This window comes from Equus asinus, chromosome 15 (genome assembly GCF_041296235.1).
Source record: "Equus asinus isolate D_3611 breed Donkey chromosome 15, EquAss-T2T_v2, whole genome shotgun sequence".
Lineage (NCBI taxonomy): Eukaryota > Metazoa > Chordata > Mammalia > Perissodactyla > Equidae > Equus > Equus asinus.
In genome coordinates, this window is record NC_091804.1 from 1,380,342 (window position 1) to 1,397,353 (window position 17,012).

Sequence of the window (17,012 nt, forward strand, 5' to 3'; positions counted from 1 at the left end):
TTGCTGGGAGCCCCTCTGTCTGTCAGGCCCTGCTGTAGCTAGCCACGGCCTCAGGAGCCTTGGAGCTGTGTCATGTGTCAAGCCTGGCTCCTTCTCCATCTCTGATGCTGGTGTGTCCTCTGCCTGTAGGACTGGGGAGGCTGGCTCAGCAGATACAGCTTCATCAGGATGTCACGCAGGTGCCAGCAGGGTTCCCTGCATGGGAGAGCGGGGTCTGGGATCCTGGATCACCCACTGCCCACATGTGGGCTGCTTGAGCCCTTTGTCCATCAAACACAGTTTTGGTTTGGAGCCCACAGGCACAGGCGGGCAGTTGGACAGATGCGGCTGGGGCCAAGGACAGGGGTGGCGGGGAGGGGTGGCGAGGGGATCAGGGTGACTATGGGCAGTGTATGTGGACAAGAGGCTGGCAGTCACAGGGATGGAAGACGCAAGAGCTTGGGTGCTGCTATGGGCTGAGTTCTGTCCCCCAAAGTCATATGTCAAAGCCCTAAACCCCGGTAACTCGGAATGTGACTGCATTTGGAGATGGGACTTTAAGGAGGTGATTTAGTCAGAATGAGGCCACTAGGGTGGACCCTGATCCAATATGACTGGGGTCCTTACAAGAAGAGGAGATGAGGACACAGCCACACACAGAGAAGAGCACGTGAGGACACAGGGAGAAAGTGTTCACCTGCAGTCCAGGAGCAAGGCCTTGGAAGGAACAGCCCTGCTGCAGCCCTGATCTTGGACTTCTGGCCTCCAGAACTGTGAGGAATAAATGTCCACTGCCCCAGCTGCCCAGTCTGCCATACTTCTCCCTGTGGTCCCACGGGCTGGGACTCCTCCTGGGAACATGTTCACTCTCCCAGACACAGGGTGTCAGCCTGGCACGTATGTTTCCAGTGGTGTCTTGTTCCTCTGTGTGTCCTTGCCTTCCGTGTGTCCTCACGTCCACCCCTGGCATGGGCAGGACCCCTGAGAGGTGCCTAAGGCTTCTTCTGTAACTGATGCACAAGCAGCGATGCCAGCGGGGAGAGAGCAGGACGTCGCCTGAGAGCCACACAGACCTGAACTCTGGCCCTGGCCTGTTGTGGACCAGCTCCGTCACCCAGGCAAGGTCCTGGTCCTCAGTTTCCCCAACTGTAAGATGAGAATGACAAAATTGGGCCCACCTTGAAGGCTTGGGCTGAGATGTCAGACGGAGGGGGCATGCAGTGGTGTCTACCACACCACAGACAAGCGCTGGCCCTGATGATACAGCCCTCCTCCAATCCCAGGGCCACCCACCATCACCCCAGAGATGTGCGGACACGGGTTTGATTTTCCCAGGCTCAAAATAAAATCTGATCAAACCCACCCACGGAAGGGGAAGGAAGGAGGAATCTCAGTTGAGGGCAGTGGAGGGTGCAGGCAAGGCCTCCTGGGTCCCAGGACTGCACAGCTGACACTTGACACAGTCAGAAAGCTAGAAAGGTCACAGCTCTATTTCCTCTGAGCACTAGCAGCAAATGAACTGAATAAGCCATGAGGTGCGTGTTGAGGCGGGTAAGACCGTGAGCCCTGGATTCAGACGGAACTGAAGCACAGCTCAGATTTTGTTGCTGTGTGACCTGGAGCAAGTTCCTTCCCTCCCTAAGTCTTGGTCTTCCTGCTGGGGTACGAGAATCACAGTGGTGTGTCCCAGCTAGCCCCCGGACAGGTGGAGATGACATACCCAGAGCTGGGTGACTGGCAGACGCCCCGCCTTCCCTAACCCTCTGCGATCCTCGTTGCCACAGAGACCTCATCCTTAATCTTAGATGACGCATCACTGTGACTCAAAGGGGAGGACACTCAACTGATTCTTCCACCACCAGCTTATTACTGTGAAGGTGGCCTTGTTGGCCCTTTGGAAACCGGGCCTCACCCTGCCTCGCCTGGCTCGGGCAGGCGCTCGTGGTGACTGTCTGATGAGCGGGTGAGAATACTGTCGTGGCTTGCCCAACACCTTTGGGAGGGGAGACCATCATCCGGGTTTGGTTAGACGTGGAGAGTGTCTCCATCTTTTCCCTGAAGCTGGCTGGGCGAGAGCAGGCGGGAAGTTCACCTCCTGCACTGACACACTGCACCGCAGGCTGCATTTGTGAGCAACGTCAGCAGAAAGCTGAGGAACCGAACGAGCCACCAGGAGTGCAAGAGGAGAAGGCGAGTCTTCTTTAAGGTTTCCGCTCCAGCCTGAACAGATGCCCCCCACACACCCAGCTCTTGGACTCGCATGGTCTATGGCCCTGGCATCCCCATCTCTGTCTGGGCACCTCTGAGGGCGCCGGTACCCTTATTCTTGGCTTCTACTCCTTCGCTGTCTCCGTGCGTTTTCCCAGGTCCGATCTCTCCCTGTCTTTGTCTGCCAAGGGCCCATCGCAGCCCTGTACACAGTAGGTGCTCAGCAAACGCTTGTTGAACTGCCTTGAGGAGGAACAGACTGCCCACCAGCATCACACCTCTGGTTCTGTTCCAAAGTGATGTCAAAGGACTCGAAGTGGGTTGACCCTGTGGGTAACTGAAGTAAAGCCCGCAGCTCCTCAGGGCCCCTGCTGAAGCTCCGCGGATCACGGTTTTCAAACTCAGTCCCCTCCTCCACACCAGGAGGCGGCGTGGATGAAGTGGCACCCTTGCTGTGACGGCTCTGGCGTGTGGATCTGATTTCCCCCCAACGAGCAGCTGGGGAAGGAAGACCTGAGTCCCTTTCTCCATGAACTGGCTGTGCCGACTTGAGTAAGCTCCCCGTGTGGAGCCCTGGCCCTGTCACCTATGAACAGGCCCAGTGCCCCTTCTGAACCAGAGGACATCTGCAGGACTCAGTGACTGAGTGGATGTGAAAGCTTTCCTTATCAAGGCCCACGTCTTACCAAACGTGAGGGGTGTGTCATCACTCTCACTGTTTTCCTGGAACTGCCCCTTGTGCCGGTGGAGGAGGGCAGGGCGTGGCCCTGAGCTGCCACGGGGCTTGACTCAATGGGCTTCCTCCTGGCGCTCCCTCCCTCTTGCTCCCTCCCCCTTCCCTTTCTCTCTCGGTTAAACTATGGTAAGTGTTTCCAAGGAGCTGTGGTCAGCCTATGAGTGGATCTTAAGCCTCCTTGTTGTTTGGCGAGCCACCTGGCGATGCCTAATTCAGAGTCAGTTCCCAGAGCCCGCGGTGGGCGACCACGATGCAGAATGCAGCGCAGCTTCTCAGGCTGCTGGCAATGGGGGCTGGCTGAGTCTCTGTGCATTGTACGATGTTGAGCAGCGAGCGTCCCTGGCCTCTACCCACTGGATGGGCAGTTGTGGCAGTCAAAAATACTTCCAGATATTGACAGATGTCCCTGGCTTGAGGGGAGAGGAAGTGTCCCCGGCTTGTTCATTCATTTGCTGTCAGACCTCGATTATCTCTGTGCCTGTGGTGGGTTGTCCAGGGCTCTGTCTTCACTCTCTCCAGGCGTTATGCCTTCAGCCTCACCCACTGCTATCCCCACTTCCCTGTGAACTGGGCTTTGACAGCCCAGGGGCGGGGGTCGGGCGAAGTTCCCTCTCCTGTCCAAGAGGTGCACCTGCTCTGGGGCAGCAGCACAGGCCTTCCAACGCTGGAGGAAGGCCGGCTCTCCCAGCTTCCCTGGTGCCACCCATCTTCCCTTGGCTTTATCATATGCCCCCGCCAGGTGCCCTCCTTGCCCAGGCTTCAGCGAGACTTGAGCAGAGCCCCCCAGTCTCCCAGTCATGTTGGGAGGGCACTGGCCTCAGTGCCACTTTGCTGAGCCCAAGGCCCAGTTTGGATGCTTCCTTGTCTGTGGGCTTGGGGAAAGCAGCCTCCCTGAGCTCGAGTCCTCATCTGCAACTGAGGTTGTGACAGGCCTGGGACAGGACTGCTGCAACCGTGAAGCTGGATCTGTTTGCAATGTACCCTTCAAATTTAAGGTATGTGTTATTTCAGAAAGACCTAATTGTTTGAGAGTTCACAAAATGCCAGATGGAGAGTTGGTTTGGGACGTTCGAACAGCTGGATTTCTCCTTGGGAATGATACTGAGGGAAGCGTTGTCTGTGAGGGTCTCCGCATTTCTCCATTATGGACTAAGATGAGGAGTGAGGGATGCTGAAGTGGCTTGATTTCTGTTTCTAAATTAGACACTGTCTCCGGCAGTGACCGTCTCTCCATTTATACAAGTCCTCTCAAGAGATTAAGTGAAGACCAGCCTCATGGTGCTGAGAGGGACACTGTCCAGCTCTTTATCAGCCTTCACCTAATTCAGCCCCTTAGCAACAGCTGATCTTAGCAGACTCTTTCTACTTATCAGGAATACTTCCTAAACCACGTCAAATGGAAAATACATATTTTTTAAAATGTGCTGGGACCACGTCCAGGGAATGAAGGCATGGGGTGAGTTGGAAGAATGCTAATTATTCCCCTTCTTGTCCCATCTACAAATCCTGCTTGGTTTAATAAAATGGTTTGAATCCAAATATGCGTTCTCTGGTCTAGACAGACAACAGACCCAAGTCAGGGTTTATTTTCAGCTGAGTCATGAGCTGGACTCAGGTGACATGACGTGTCACAGTCAAAGGCCTGAGGGAACGGGGAGCCTTAGCACAGAGCTGCATGTGGCGCTGGCACCATGCTGGCACGTTCTCTGATGGATCTGTGGATATTTGATCTAGCTAGCCATCTATTTATCTAAGTTATCATTATTATCATCCATCTATCACCTATCTATCTATCTATCTATCTATCTATCTATCTATCTATCTATCTTCTATGTATCATCTTCCTACCTATCATCTTCAATTGGCTCCAAATGACCTGATTTCAGTAAAAAACCCAGCACAGTCCCTTGGAGGCCTCAGGGGTACAGTGAATCACTCCCGGTCACTTAACCGGCCCCTCACAGAGTGCCTTGAATTCCATCATCATTTGCTCGTCAGTTAACGCACGGTCAGATGCAGAATTCAGACAGATGAACTTGACTGTCTGGGCAAGTGTAGTCTTGAGCTCACTGTGGGCTAGAGTAAAGGGCTCTAGGGTGAGAGAGGAGACTGACGGTGGTGTCCCAATAAAGGGACAGTCATCTTGCTGTCCAGAGCCCGGACATGCCACAGTGGTGCCTACATGACAGGGAATGGTACAGCAACAATAAGGAACTATAGTCCAAAGGTCCGAGCAGCTATGACACTGTCGTTGAACTCGGTGGTGGCTGAAAATCTGAGACAACGTTTCAGACCACATGTTGCTCCTCAGCATTATCTGGGTTTGGAAAGCCCAGCCCAGTGCTTCTCTCTGGAGGCACCCACATTCTGCTCTGTCACCCCAATTACCTCTCCTGATCCTGCCATGTTGTCTTTTCCACCTGGGGGATCTGGGCAAATTTTTAAAGCCCCCAAGGGTCTTCCCCTGCCCTGGGGCTCACTCAAGATGTGCTCTCTGCTACAGAGGCCTGCAGGGAGCTTCACTCCCAGTGGTCCCCGTGCCCTGCTGAGCGGGGCAGCTGTGATTGCTCTGATCATGGTCCCTGGAGCCTGTTCTGAGGCTACAGCACGCCACGCCGCATCCATCATTCCTGCAGCTCAGAATCCTGCTGTGCCTTAAACGCTGGTTGGCAGCTCCCGCCCCTTCCCTCCTCACCCATGAGGAGCCCTGACACCTTCCTGTGGGGCCCAGTGAAACAACAAATTCATTACTCGATCTACAAGCTTGTCTGGCAGGGAGCCAGCAGTCTGCAAGCCTGAAGCACCTGTGGGTCTGATGTCCACCATTACTTTGCTAAGATGAGCAGAATCTTCAAATGAGAACCTCAGGGGAGTGAGGCCCCCCACCCCTTGGGCACTCCGCTCATCCTGAACACCAGGAGGGGTTGTTGGGAGGTCATCGGAGTGGGGACATCACAGACACATTCTCATACTACTTCTGGCTCCATCTGACACTCCCAGTGTCATCAACTGCAGAGAACAGATGCAAGCCTGACCTCTAGACAGGAGACGGGACAGTTGCATTTTCCAAGAGGTCAGTCTTAGCTCAGGGTTTAAATTTATACTTAATGGTTTATTGGCAACTTGGGTCAACAGATGCCCACACTCATGGCAACAAACGCAGGTGGACTTTGACGGGAAACACAAAACTGTCCTCTTAGGGCTGGCGTTTAAGCCTGTCCACTGGGGGCCTTTAAGAGACCCTAAAAACCTCAGGGGCAAGGTCCTGAGACTCAGGCCAGAGGCCCTGAAAAGGCAGCTCTGGCTGTGGCTGCAGCCACAGGGACTATTGGGCATTTGTATGTGGGAAGCGGTAGCGGTTGCTGGCAAGCAGGAAGGCTGTTCCCCTGACATGTTTTAAAGCCAGAGGCTGCTCCGAATGAGAGACGGCCTCTAGCGTCTTGAGAGGCAGGATGACTGGCTGAGTGTGAGGAATGTCCTGCCCCGAGTTTTGGAGAAGCTGATCCTGTTGCCAGTGGAGCAGTGTTACTGGTTAGCTGTGTGGTCCAACTGTGGCATCTCGGGCAGCCACGGACTGCATAGTGACCGATGGATGAGGCCTCCCCCTCCAGGTTCCCCTCACGACCCACTGTGGTTCCCTGGGGGGAATTGGAATATCCGGGTAAGCGGGGACACCTGGTGAGGTGGAGACACCTGGTGAGGCGGACATGCTTGGTGAAGGGGGACACCTGATGAAGCCAGGGATGCCCAGTAACACAGGAACAGAGAGAAGCCTTGAGGCAGCTGGAGATAGGTAGGCCACAGGCATCTCTGAGGATTTGGGGGAAGAGCGTTGTGTAGAGGAACGAGATGTGCCCTAATCACCTTTGCCACCATGACATTGTCCATGAAGTTGCCTCGTGCCTTTCATCTTCTCTCCACATCGCTCCCACCGCCCGTCGGCAAACACCTTTGGAAAAACAGAAACAAAAGTACCCCCCGAGTCCCTGAGAGTCTCGACCCATGAACAGTGTGATCGGGGCCCAGATGCAACTTTTGTCACTGTAAAGCCACAGCTGAGAAGCACAGTTTAAGAGTAAGCCGGTGGGGCTTAGGGTCTGACGGGCTGCGTTACAGCTTGACTTGGCCATTTCCCAGGAGCACGACTTTGGGGGAAATTACTTACATGCTCTGGGCCTCTGTCAATAAAACGGTTGTAGTATAGAGTTTTTACAAGATTGAAATGAGCTGGTGCAGAACGGACAGCTGTGCCCATGGTGAGGGCGAGGAAATGCTTCGTTGCCCAGTAGGGGCGCCAGCCAGGGGCTTCCAGTCTCGCTCTCAGCCATCACTCATGTGGTGCTGGGCAAGTTACCTTCTCTGAACCTCAGTTCTGTCACCCACCTGCTGGGGCTCTCAGGACTATATGAGACAACATGGGCCCAGTGCCTAGTGCAAGCTGTGCAAGATGGTGCCTCGTCTGCGGCGGCTGCAATGGCAACTAGGATAATGTGGATCTGGGGAGTATGCGGCAGCCCTGCACTTAGAAGATTGCTGTGCTGAGCAGCGACCGAGAGTGACCTCCCCTGCCACCAAGGCCAAGCCAGTTGTTGGCCTGGGCCATGCTGTGTCTACCTATCAAGTGAGCTGCAGGGCCCCATGTGCTTCATTCACTTGTCCTCTGGCAGGTGGGGCCCTGACCCTTGCACACACACATGACTGTCCAATCACACGACGTTGCCTATGGTCTTGGTGCTGGTCCTTGGGAAAGACCTGGCAGAGCCTGAGAAAGCACAGGGAGGGCTGAGCTGTTTTAAACTGAGGCTTTCCATCTGGAGAGACAGGGACTGAGAGAAGATGGGAGGTGCGCTAGCAGGAGACAGGGTGTCCGGGCACAGAGGGGCTGGTGTGGAGCAACCAAGATGGTGCCAGTGAAGATGGTGGGGCAGGACAGACAGGATTGATCCCACTTCTTAACTAAATCCAAAGATATGCAACTGTAGATACCTCTTGAACTTAAAACGGACCATTTTAGGACAAATACAAAAGAGCCGTTTTACACAATGATTCATGATGAATAAACCCTGAGAGATTGGGGTGGAAACATGAGAGGATACAAACAAGCCATGGGATGGACCATCCAAGACACTGGGAGTAACCACGGCACCCCATCTCCTGTACACCCAGCCGTGCCAAGCGCTAGACCCTGTGCCCACGCATTTCCCAGCAGGTCTAGGAAGTGGGCCTCATCTATCATCCTCTCCCAGAGATGAGGTTCAGAGAAGGGCACCCATCTTCCCAGGATCACACAGCTAGAAAGCAGTGCGACTGGATTCAAATGCAGGCTCTCTACCACCGAGTGACTCTGATTCCCACAGGGCTGTTCGGGCTTCTATCTATTCTTCTTACAGGACATTTTTGGAGCATCCAATAGAGACAAATGCTAGATGGATCTTGGATTTTACCCAGGAAGACAGTATTAATAATTTCCACAATATTCAGTGTTTAAGTTCAAGGAGGAGAGTGCCGGTTACGGGAGGTCACCCCTGTGTCCTTGTGCCAGGGCAGTGGTTCTGCACTTTTGCTGCACGTTGGAATCACCAGGCTCCATCCTTGATCAGTCAAATCGGGATTTCTGGGGCTGGGACTCAGGCAGCAGGAATTTTTTAAGTGCTGTGGGTGGGACCACTGTCCTAGAGAGATGGCCTCTGTGTCCGCTGAGGGTGTTAGGATAATAATGCTTATGAACAGTGCTCAGGCGTTCAGGTAGAAGCTTAAGCAGCCAGGAACACTGTGATTCTCATGTTGGAGACCCCACGACTGTCTCAGCAGCTGAGTCCTGGGGGGGCTCTGCAGTTATTTAAACACAGGAAAACTATAAATGAAACCCAAGAATTGATATTAATCAGAAAGGAAAGGCTTAAGCAAAAAAGCTAAAAGATAATTTTTGTTAAATAATGAACACTCATAAAACAGCAGTGAAATGGTATTAAAATGTCTGTGATTACTTATTTCTCAGCATTCATCTGATAACTTAAGCAGCATGAAGCAATAGTTGCACTTAAAAAAAATGACAAGAAAATAGCTATTCATTTAGTCGACAGAGAAGGTTCATCTCCTTTTTAAGATCGCTAGTATCATTGGGGCTCCCCCGGGTGAGTGTCCACACAGGCCTCTTTATGCGGAGCTGGCGGGCAGAGCTGCTGTGCTCAGAGTTCCTGGAACTGGAAGGAGTCTGGGAGGGCACTGTGCCCTGCTCCCCACTGGACCAACGGGGCCCGAGGCTGCATACTGCCGCGTGGTGGCTGCGAGTTTGGGCACTTTCCGAAGGAGGACCCATGTTCCTAGGCTGGGGACAGTGTGGAGAGAATGAAACACTAGCTGGGGACAGGTCCCATGCTCTTCTGGCTTTGCATTCTCAGGGCTGGACCCATCTGAAGATGGGCTGGGGGTGCTGCCAGAAGCTGTTTCGTCTCTCCTCCTGCTCAGCCCCATTTTCTTCCTGCAGGGAAGGCACGGGGACTGGGGTGTGCCAGAGGAGTCAAGCAGGGCCACAGACAGAAGAGAGATGTGTCCCCTGCCCTCTGCCTATTGCACCGTATTCCATAAAGAATGAACACATTTTGTACTGTTTGTATATTGCTAATGCTATGGCGTTCCAGGCACTGGCAGGCTGCAGAGAGGGCGGTGCTGTCATCTGTCCGCCAGAATCCACCCAGAGACGGCCTCGCGGGTCAGGATCTCGGAGCTTCCATTCAGAAGGGTTAGCAGTACCCACCTGCCACGTGCTCTACACAGTGCTGTGAAAAGGAAACTAAAGGGCAAAAACGAAAGAAATCCATAGGTACAAAATTCCAGGGCTTTATGGAGTCACTTGGCAATAATGTATACTGTATAGCATCACACAGTTGTGTCTCCCTGTGTGTCCATCCCTTGCCAACTCTGCTTTCTCTGATCCACACACAACGGGCCCCAGGTTCTTCCCCTATGTGCCTGGCGGAAGCTCATAGGTGGTTGTTCTTGGAGAGGTAGGCGATGAGGGCAACAGCCACACCCACGTAGATGCCAGTTCCAATTGTGATGGAGAGCACAGCCAGGAAAAGGGCCCTCCTGGAGCTGGTGCTGGCCTGGTGGAAGTCCCCCTTGGCCACGGCTTTGTTGGTCTGCAGAGTTAGAGAGGAAGGAGGGAGAAGAGAAAGGAAGTCAAGACGAGCATGTCGGAACAAATGAAGTGGGTGTGGGACTCATCTCTGGCTCCCCTCTAACCTTGGGTTTAACCGACTCCGGAGAGAGAAGCCTTACCCAGGGGTGCTCCCAGTGATGGCAGCAGTTCTCTGACTGGCAAGGAAGGAATGGGAGGCCTTATTGCTGCTCCTCCACATGGCAAGGCAAAGCTTAAACAAAAGGGAAAAAAAGCCCCAGGGAATACCCATGGCCAGCAGTAACCCAGCTGCATACCACCAATGTGGTCCTGGGTTTTAGGCACCGGTATGGGAGGGATAGGATAGATATTACACCTCTAGTGCCTTCCTTTCTATCCAAGAATGACATTTTATTTCATTTGAATAACACGATTTTCTTTTTCCTTTTTTTGTGAGGAAGATTGGCCCTGAGCTAACATCTGTTTCCAATATTTTTTTTTTTTTTTTGCTTGAGGAAGATTGTTGCTGGGCTAATATCTGTGCCAGTCTTCCTCTATTTCACATGGGACGCCACCACAGCATGGCTTGATGTGTGCTAGGTCCGCACCTGGGATCTGAACCTGTGAACTCTGGGCTGCTGAACTTAACCACTATGTCACCAGGCTGGCCCCCACAATTTTCTAAAGTATGTTTGCACTTCCCTCATTTAGTCTTTACAACATAGCAAGAGTGTGGGGAAGGGAATTGTAGTTTGCATTGCCTGTGAGGAGACTGTGCCATAAGATCATTAAGTCAATTGCAGGATACTTGAGACTTTACCCTTGAGCTGGTGGCTGTGGAATCATGCATTCCTTGACCATCTCCCTCCCTTGCCATAGCTGGAGCTGGGAGATTCATCTACCAATAAAATAGTTTTATGTTAAGACCAATACCTCCACTTCTGGTCACTTAACTACATAATGAGGTGTTGGTTTGATAAGATTCATGTTTCATGAGGTCGATAGGAAAATGGGGCTTTTGCATGTTCTATCTGATTTGGTATTTTGTGGCAGACCCCATAGACCCATCCCCAGCCCCTTCCTTAGCTGTCCTACTCCACAAGCGAGAGTAGAAACTCAACACCAGGAGTCTGGGGACCCTTACGTGACTCAGCTGTAACCATCACGGAGGAACCACTTGAGTAAAACGGCTCATCTGGCAAATGAGGGTGGAGGCTACCACGGCATGGAGGCCCCCGGAGTGTCATGTGACACCGAGGAGGGCTATCCTCCAGCCAGCGGGGGATTCTTCATGGTCAGGGCAAAGGCAGAGGCCACTGCCCTGTAGTATGTCCTAACTCAGTCTCATGATCCACCTCTGGAAACCAGATCCTCGCCGGATCCTGCCTCCATGTGTCATCAGTGCTATTCGTGCATTTTGTAGGAAGGTATGGCAGCTGGCATATTGTTTACTCAGATTAAAAAACACCAATGCCTTCGCAATGGACCACAAGGGTCAGGCTCAGAGACAACTCGTGAAATGAACTGCCATCCTCTGCAGTCCTGACCTTGACCTGATGAACTCTGGAACTCTGTGTTGGGTTGAGATCTGCCGTGTGGCCCCCCTCTCTTTTCCCTAACTTCCGGCTCTTGAAGGCCAGTTTTTATGTCTTCCTCCCCCAATTTTTTGGCTTGGAAGTGAGCTTGGGCGCTCACTGTGTACAATTTTTGATGAAGCAGAGCTAAGGGAGTGCAAAATAGGAAGCCTCCTAGGACAACAGTAATTAATGAAGTCTTAATTAGCTGCGTTTCATTTTATGTAGCAGCACTCCCAAACACTCCCATGTCCTACGACGCAATTCACGGTAATGGTCCTTCCTCGGCCAGGGAGCTATCCTCCGTTAGGATGGGGCCTTGCTACTCTCTCTGCCAATATCACCACCCTCCTCCAGTCTGCCCTGGGCTCTGCTGCAGGAGAGGATGCAGGGATACAGAGAGGCAGGCAGGCGCTCACACTCCCTCACGTGATCCCAGCCCCCTGCAGGGGCTCCTGTGTCCAGACTGACCTCTCTCCCCCAGAGCTCATGCATCTCAGTCATGACGTCTGGTCATAGCCTTCCCCGCTCAGCTTCAAGCTCCAGAGGCAAGCCCACATCCCCTTTGTCCACGGGGTCTCCGGGAGCCTGGGCCCATGCCGGTGCCCTGGGGGGATGGTAGGAACTCACCAAACATTTGAGGAAGGACCAGGTGAGTGGCCTCTGCGAGATGAGCTCCTTTCAAATGCTCCCAGTGGCATTGGCCCCGGGAGCACACTCCTGGCTTTTCTGGTGGCCTTTGTGAAGGAGGCATGGCACTGGGCAGCCTTGACCTAAGCTGTGGCCAAACTCCACACCCTCCCCTCCTGCGGGTTCTGAGCAGACCCAGCACCAGTGCTCTCATCCCCCGGAGCCCCCTGTGTCTCCCTGGGAATCACGCTTGCTCATCTGCTCTCATTATTCATAATTCAAGCTGGGGGACCTTGGCGTGTGTTTTGTTTGGTTCTAGGATGACTGTTCCAACAAGACGCCCAGGAAGTGTGTTGTGTTCGAGACATTATCAGTTGAGATGTGTCAGAAACAGCAAACAGATACAGCCGCGTTCACAGGCAGGCAGCTTGTCTGCAATGCTGCTCAGAGTCCGCATCTCGTAGAAGCCACCGTGAAGCAGCGATGCCATTTACGTTCCACAGACTGGACACCCCAAAGGTGACCCCTGACTTCCATTCTTTGTTTTAGAAAATGGATCACTGTGGCTACAAAACAGCGGGCTCATTCCTTTGAGAGGAAATGTTTCCACCCTGACAACTTCTGGACTAAAGCTCCACGCTCTTTGATGTGTTTTCTTGCTATGCCTGAAGGCAGAGGTTCTTGCCCTGGGTCCGTGGGTCTATGAACCCCTGATGCTGAAGGCAAGCCTGTGTGTGCATGTGCGTTTTTATGAGAAGAGGGTCAGCCATATTCACTGGATTCTCAAAGCAGCCATGTTCCCGGCTGCCCCACCCGCGGCCTTGGGGGAGGGAAAGAGGAGAGGAGGAACAAGGGGACAGAGCCAACCCAGCACCTCCTGGTAGGGGCAGGGGGACATTGCAGGTGCTTCCTGGCTGGGGTGAGCAGATGCTGTCTGCTTGTCCTCATGGCAAATCTAGACTCATCTACGCTTGGTCTGTGCATGCAGCTCGTGGGGTGTAAGTGAGCGCTCAGCAGCTATGCCGAGGAGCCCGAGCCAGGGCGGCCTGTGGTCTGATCCCCACCGCCTGCGTCATGCCAGATGCTGTGTAGCAGGAGTTCTCAGACCTGGTGCACATTTGAGCTTTGAAGACTCCTGAGGCCCAAGCCACAGCCCGGGCTGGGACAGTCAAAGTTCTGGGCTACAACTCGGGCTTCCTGGCCCATCAAGCTCCCAGGTGACTCCAGTGTGCAGGCAGGGTTGACACCAGGGTTGCCAACTGTCTTGGTTTGCCCAGGACCCAGGGGATTCTTGGGACTCAGGACTATCAGTGCTAAAATTGGGACAGTTCAGGCAAATCAGGTGTAGACCTGTGACTTGCCAGGGAGGAAGCCCTAGTGCTGGTCTCATGGAGAGGGTCTGTGACTCGGGGCTTCCCGACAGCCAGGATCACCCTTCACGTCAGCAGGCCTGAGGAAAGGGGAAGAAGCTGGGAGAGCTGGGGGTCAGGGAGGTGGACACAGCTTCCTGGGGGGTGTGTCCACCCATGTGCGCGCTGTGTTCCCTGATGGCCTGCCCCATGGGTGTGCAGAGCACTGCTCTGACCCCTGCAGGTGGATGTGCACTTCACACAGGAAGTCACAGACAGCAGGAAGGGGAGCCGCCCAGACCCTGGGCTCGCTTGGTTTTGCTTTTAGCCTGTGGGGTGTAATTTCCATTTCCCTCGTGACTGCTGAATGGCCCCCAGGAGTTTATAATGTGCTGGCACTTTACCTCCTGGTGGCCTCCTTTCCAGCAGAGCATCGGCTAACTCCTGCTGGTATGTGGTCAGGTTCCCTGCAGGTGGGGCCAGCCTTGAGCTTAGTCTGGCCTCCTGGGAAAATGTCTCCAGCTCTGGGCGGTGAGCCAGCCACAGGAAACGGAAGCCCTAATCCCACTCTTGCACTTTGTTCTGAGACATGCAAATCACCTGTTTACAGCGTCCTGGGCTTGTGGATAGGCCCCTGCCTCCTGCCTTGCCCACACCTCTCCCACTGGCTCTAAATGCTGCCCTAGCCGGTCCTTCTGCAGGCAGACCTCTCACAGCGCCCCTGCAGGGCCTGTCACCGTTCCCTTCTGACCCAGAGTCCGCACCTGTACTGCCTTGGCTCCTCCCACAGCCCGTGTCAGGCCACCAAACCCTTCCCTCTGAGAGGTCAAAGGTGTGCCGAGTCCCGGCTTCACTGGGGACTGTGTGAGACGACTTCAAATCAAACGCTCCACTGGCTTCAGAAGGTGAAGAGGGAGTCTGAGGCTCAGTGTACCCTCTGTGCAGGGGGCCCCACGAGTGGCTGTGAGGCGAATGAGGCCCATGGGAAGCCTCAGCACGACCTGGCACAAGGCAGGTGCGGCCAGTGGGCCCCGCACCGCCTGCTTCCCGGCGCCTCCGGACCCACGCCCGCCCTTGTCTGCCAGCCTGGGCAGCCCTGTGGGACCCGGGGGAGGGGGCCGGCGCCCGCCTGTGAGCGCACGCCCAGCCGTGGCGGGGCAGCTCTGATGCTCCCTCATGCCCCCCTCCAGCTGGGTAAGTAACCCCTCCTCAGAGGAGCCAGGGGGCTGAGCCCGCCGGCCCAAGCGGCTCCCGCGCATTGTACACACTTGCCTGGGCTGTGGACGGCTGCCGCCTGGACCAGCCCCAAGGACGACCCTCTGCAGCTGAGCTGCAGACTCCTGGTCGCCAGTGAGAGGCTGGCTGGCGTCCGGGGCACCCAACCCAGGCAGCCTGCTCGCTCCTGGTGGGTGTGCCCATCATCCGTTGCTGAGAAACCAGCATCCCCAACTTTGTGGCTTAAAACAAGAGAAAGCACTTCTATCCCTCCCAGTTTCCAAGGGTCAGGAATCTGGGAGCTGCTCAGTGGGGTGGCTCTGACTTGACCTCAGAGGAGCTTGGGCTGCAGTCATCTCCACATCCTCACCGCATCGTTGCTGAGGGCAGCCCTGGCCAGGGGGCGGGGTAGGTGTGGGATGGGTCCCACCTGCTCACAGCGCCCACTGCTGGAAGCTCCCGGCTCCTTCCTCATGGCCCTGATGGCCTCTGCTCGGCCCAGAGAGTCAGTCCCCTGGGAGACAGGTGGCCTGTTCGTGCGGGATCCCCTTCAGGAAAGCGCAGCTGTGGCTCAGGCCGGTGCCCACGGGGCCTGCTCCTACTTGCACAGTGAATGTAGATCCTATGAAAACATAGATGCTTGCCCGGGACGGCGCAGTCCAGGCTCCTCCTGCCGGAGCAGAATTAAATCAGAGCCCTCCCTTAGGGAAGTGACAAGTTTGGGTTGCAGGGACTAGGCTAAGAGGCTGTGCGGCTCCTGCTCTGGATGCAGGTTGCCCACAGGCAACTTTCTCTCAGTGCCGCCTCTGTCATCCTTTAAGGCAGAACCGTGAGGACCACTGTGCTGGATGAAAGGGAGGGTGACAGTGTGTGGCACGAGCCAGCCCCTTTGACCCAGCCAGCAAACAGCCGCTCCCATTCTTGCCACTGAGGCTTAAGGGCCAGTCGCATGCTCCCCCTCAGCTGGAAACCTTCTCCCTTGCGGCTGATTTCTCCTTCCCTGCCTTTTGCCTTCAGGTCATAAGTGAAGTTTCGTACTTTCTTTTTTGGATTATTTTACTCAGAAAACAGAGTGCAGGTGGCTGGCTGGCTAGGGCCTGAGCAGCAGCCAGCTGCACCTTCTGCGTGCCAGTGGGGGCTCAGTGGGACCCGGAGATCCCTGATTTCCACCCTGGAGGAGGCTGCCTGGAGGAAGTCGCAGGGGAGGGAGAGAACCTTCAAACACCTGGGCGGTAAGCAGCCAGGGGACTGAAGGGCAGAAACCGCTGCGGCTCCAGAAGGTACACTGGGCACAGGGCTCGGACACAGCCCCAGCTGGGACCCGTCCTTGAGACCCCGACCACGGAGCGCCTGAGCTCCCGCGCAGCCCAGTGAAACATCAAATGTGCACACTGGTTCTTCAGTTAAATAACTACTCTCACTTACCTGCTATAAAGATACACAGCAGACCTAACGTTTACAATGGAAGAGCAAAAGCATAACATCCTACTGAGCCTCGTGAAAATACCTGCCTTCCTCTCCCTTGAGCCAAGTGCTCCTTACACTGAGGAAATAAAATCCTATAAACAGAGAATGTGCAACCAGCACAAACGTGCTTTGGATAAAATCACCACCACCAGAACTTTGATCCGCAGGACAAAAGCATGCGGTCAGTTACCATGTCACTGCCGGTCATGTCTCTTGAGGCTGGGACAGCTACTCCGTCATGCCACCATGCCAGGGGAACACGCAATCAAAAGGCAGAAAGCTTCTGATACATATTTCAAGCTTATTTTGCTCAGCTTTCAGGAAGAGAAATGATCAGTTTGCAGAGGAATGAAGTCAAGTTTATGTTCTTCAGGTGTGATATTTTAATGCTTTCGCTGCATTTACCCTCCAACAATTCTCTCTGTTGGTGGTGACAGAACCCACCGACTGGTACCGTTTAGGGGGACGATTTCATCTGCAGGGACTTGCTCCTTCCCGTGGTCTCTGACCAGATCCTAGGCTTTCTTCTGGTGCTCCCCAGAGCGTCCAGGTCCTGCCTGCGGGGGTCGACCCACTTTCCACTGTGTCACCCTTCTGGCTGCCTGCCCAAGGCCCCAGGTTTATCTAGGAGATGCATCTGGCCCTCGCTGGCATGCTGAAGCCCATGTCCTTATTGTTCACTTGTTTCCTTCCTTCCTTCTTTTGCTCACTCACAACAGCCAGAAGTTCCACCC

The 17,012-nt window shown here is 54.4% G+C and overlaps 1 protein-coding gene across 5 annotated transcripts in view; it reads right to left on the bottom strand.

Moving 5' to 3' along the window:
* Positions 1 to 5,962: 5,962 nt before the first annotated feature.
* Positions 5,963 to 17,012, bottom strand: part of SYNDIG1 (synapse differentiation inducing 1) — a 191,109-nt gene continuing 180,059 nt past the window's right edge. For 3 of the 5 annotated variants that reach the window (XM_044748321.2, XM_070485465.1, XM_070485466.1), the window contains one exon: positions 5,994 to 10,065. In XM_044748321.2, coding sequence (XP_044604256.1) covers positions 9,907 to 10,065 — 159 coding nt within the window. In that variant the 3' untranslated portion in view covers positions 5,994 to 9,906. Of the gene's footprint in view, positions 10,066 to 17,012 lie in introns of all 5 variants that reach the window. The other 2 variants (XR_011494510.1, XM_014857975.3) reach the window with 2 other exon arrangements.